Genomic DNA, 3838 nt, shown 5'->3' with positions numbered 1-3838 from the left:
CAGAATCCAGATCATTAATGTTTGTTATCAGCGACTTAAATCTTCATCTATTTCACCTTTTATCCTTATGGTGACTATATGAACAAATTACAGAGCTGGCATGAAAAGGAAGTACCAAAAAGAGTTGCAACTTTTTGTGGGACTTTAAAAAACTAAGCAACTGAATGGACATGCATTTTGCATGTGCTATAAGAATGAAAAATGGTAAAATAACTGACCTTTGAGGCCTTCAAGGATCACCTTCCAAGCCTAAACCTTTCAGGGAAAATACTTGATGAACCACTCAACCTGGAAAACCAAGCATAACCTGAAAAGAATATGGACAAGAAATTTCCAAGGTCTCAAATGAATGCCAATTTGGATCTAAGCTACTCAAAACGTACCAATCTCATTTATGCATTGAATGATACCTTCAAATCGTTTGGCATAGATGGGAAAACAGGGAACTACTAAATTAAAACAAGCAAATCCAATTACATACATCTCCCTAGACACCCTAAAAGAGGGTCATCATTAACCCTTTTTAATTAATAAGCCAATTGTTTCTGAATCCAAACCTTAAGAACACCCTAGTTTAGTTATTGCTGTCATCACTATGATTGTTGTTGTTTATATTATTATGGTTACTACTGTGATGATTAAGACTCTGATTATGATTATGACTATGGTGATGGTTGTTGTTATTGTTCCCAACACCTCTCCTACTATGCTTCAGCTGCGACAGTTCTAGCTGTGTCTTCATGAAGAATTGCATCCTTTGCAATTCAAGCTCCTTCGCAAATTTCATGCTTTGCTTCTGCATCTCCACCATCTGCTGCAGCTTCGAGCTCTCCGCCTGTTCGTATGCTTCCCCAAATTTCATTATCGCTTTAGTCAATTCTCTAACGGAATCTCCCCAATTCTTCTCTCTTCCTCCTCGCCCCCGATCCTGCTGCTGCCTACCGGTGGAACTTGCATTAAATGGAAGTCTATGGCGTTTCTGCTCGTAGGAATCTGATTCAGGCGAGTCCGGAGACGGCTCTGGTTCAGATTCAGATGAGTCTGAATATGCAGGAGGGGGTCGCAGCCGCTTACGCTGCTGTTGAAGTTGCTGTTGTTGCTGCTGCTGCAAGTGGAGTTGTTGTTGTCGCTCCTGTTGCTGCTTTAGCCTTAGACTTTGAACAGGTGCCGATCTAACCCCGACCGGAATCCCCATCGGAACAGCTCTTAAAGGCGGAGGAGTAGTCAACGATGAAGAACCACTCTTCCCAGTAGCCGTAGGGCCGATAAGCTGATCCAACCGATCGTAAAAACCCCACGTACTAGGGCCACCGCCGGAGGCAATCTTCGCCTTCTCAAGCTTATACTTCTTCTTGACCGTATCGATCCGGTTCTTGCACTGAATATCTGTTTTCGGAGCCTTCATATAATCCTCCCGACTACTAACTATATCCGCAACCTCTTTCCAGTGTTTCTGCTTCAAATTCCCCCTGCTCAGCTCCAGGTACCGCTCTCCCCACGCATCAATCAACACAGCGGTGGCACCTTCGCTCCAACAATCCTCACGACCTCCTCCTCCACCACCACCACTCCCACCACCGCCAACGCCGCCGACGGTCCTCGGCTGCTGTATCGGTAGGGCTAACGTCAACGTATTCTGCGGAGGCGCGGCGGATGCCACCGTGACGGTTATCCGGCGATTAGAACGCGGAGAATCCGGAGATCCAGATCCTGCGGACGGATGTGACTGGCTTTCCTCGTCGTCTTCCATGTGTTTTCCTGAAACCTAAGAAATCTGGTGGCCGGCGAGAACACCGATCTAAAAGATTTATAGAGAGAGAAAGAAGGCAAAAGTTTGTTGTAGAGAGAGAGGGGAAGGTAGGGTTTTTAGAGAGAGAGGGTAGTTGACCGGCGTTTTTTACGATATAGAAATATAAATTTATCGGTTGACGGAGAAAAACGGAGAGAAGGGAGGATAAGTTGACGGAGAAGTCGGCCGTCAAGGGAAGGGGTTAGGATGGACACGTGGAATCCCATTGGGGGGTTAGTTAAGGCGAAAGCCGACACACCGGACGTGATTGCCACTTTGCCGGCTCCGGCTCCGGCTCCGGCTCGGCTCCCTTGTTTCGGCCGTTTTTGTTTTTTCTCATCGTTTTGCGATTGATTAATTTCAGTCCCTATTTCTAACCTAACCTGTAAAATGACCTTCTTCTCCTTCTCATTGTTTCTCTCTTTCTCGTTCCCTTTTCTCCCTAAATATCTCATAATAACTTTTTTCTTAATAAATACAAAATCTTCCAAGTCACGTGCCACCATTCTCAATAATTTATCGTCATCAAAAAACTAAATTTTCGTTTAATTTCCATAAAAAGGCATTTAATATATAAATTATTTTGGTAAAATTTAAATAATAAAAACGAAGATTAAAATAACTTTTTTTATTTTATTTTATTTGATACACCTATACATAGATATTCTTTTTATATGTTTTTATGTTATTTTTCATATTTTTGTAACCTCTCCTACAATTTCACCCCTATATATAATACACAACTAAAAGGATACATGTATAATACAGCGAGATGCATTTCGATTTTAATATTTCGTTTTTATTTTTATTGTCTCAAGCAATGTTATAATACTATTTTATGTAATTTTGAAAGAACTATAATGTTTTTATTTTTAAATAAAACATAAATATGAAGATATATCACAAAAAAAAATTAAAAAAAAATATTGATATTGGTACCAAACTGACTATATAAAATTTCTCTTTTTTTGTGTATTTCTTTAAAAAAAATTGGTTTAATAATATATTTTTTTATAAAGATAATAATTAAATATTTTATTAGAACTCATTGATTATTCTAATTATATTTTAGATTTTTTATATTTAAAATGAGATGTTTATCTTGTATTTGATTATGTTTATCTGCAGTTAGTTACACAAATTCAAACATGAAACTTTAAAAAGTTGTACTTACGCACATTTTAGTTATAATCTTGAATTTTAAGTAATATATATCAATAAATAGTATTTCATGCATAAAAATGATTTTTAAGGATTTTTGTTAAATGTTTTATTATATGCTTAGATAAGTCATATCTTAACAGAAAATCTCGATCAAATCATAAATGTAAAATCTTGATGTTGATTGAACAAGAATTCAACCTCGCGATTTTGTAATGAATATCATGGACAAACCATGAAGAAGACTTAACGAATTTAGGGTTGTTTATCAAACGCTTAAAGGTAAGAATCAACAATTTTATTTAACCTACCGGTTAAGATTTTAATCAATTAAAATGGCATTGTATAAAACAGTATATCCAATAAGGCAATAACCATTTACCTGGTAAGAGTCGTTACTCTCACTTATTGGAAAAGACTCTTGATCCTTGTTATCACTCTTATCAGATAAGATTCTTAATCATTGACATGTTCATCCAATAAGGTAAAATAACATGTAAGCACCTAGCCACTTACTGACTTACCGAGTAAGTGATTAATAAGCGGCACCTAAAGTAAAGTGACCTTATGAAGTCACAAATACTCTTCTACAAGTCTGTTTTTATACTTTATGTGGGCTCGACTAGGAATGCTCAAAAACGCGACCAACCCCACCCAACCCAACCTAACATGAAATAACTCAACTCGAAGCAACCCGATTTCAAATCGAGTTGTAAAATTTTCAAACTGTAAATATTGGGTTGAAATTGGGCCACCATTATTTGAACACACCACAGCCCGATGAACCCGATGTCTTTGTATTTTTTGGATTTAATATAATTGTTGAGTTTCTATTAATATATACATTAGACAATTACACTATTACATACCTTTTTCATATACACATAT

The 3838-nt window shown here is 37.4% G+C and overlaps 1 protein-coding gene across 1 annotated transcript; it reads right to left on the bottom strand.

The window, feature by feature from the left end:
* Nucleotides 1–381: 381 nt before the first annotated feature.
* Nucleotides 382–2142, bottom strand: LOC112526189 (trihelix transcription factor ASIL2-like). Its single transcript, XM_025136549.1, has one exon. It carries the CDS (start codon nucleotides 1748–1750, stop codon nucleotides 575–577), a length of 1176 nt encoding a protein of 391 aa, XP_024992317.1. The 5' UTR covers nucleotides 1751–2142; the 3' UTR covers nucleotides 382–574.
* Nucleotides 2143–3838: the final 1696 nt, after the last annotated feature.

Source organism: Cynara cardunculus (assembly GCF_001531365.2).
Source record: "Cynara cardunculus var. scolymus isolate 2C chromosome LG 1, CcrdV1, whole genome shotgun sequence".
Lineage (NCBI taxonomy): Eukaryota > Viridiplantae > Streptophyta > Magnoliopsida > Asterales > Asteraceae > Cynara > Cynara cardunculus.
This window is presented reverse-complemented; position numbering and strand designations above follow the sequence as displayed.

Coding starts and splice junctions, on each gene's coding strand:
- LOC112526189 (XM_025136549.1), bottom strand. CDS start 1,750: ATGGAAGACGACGAGGAAAGCCAGTCACATCCGTCCGCAGGATCTGGA.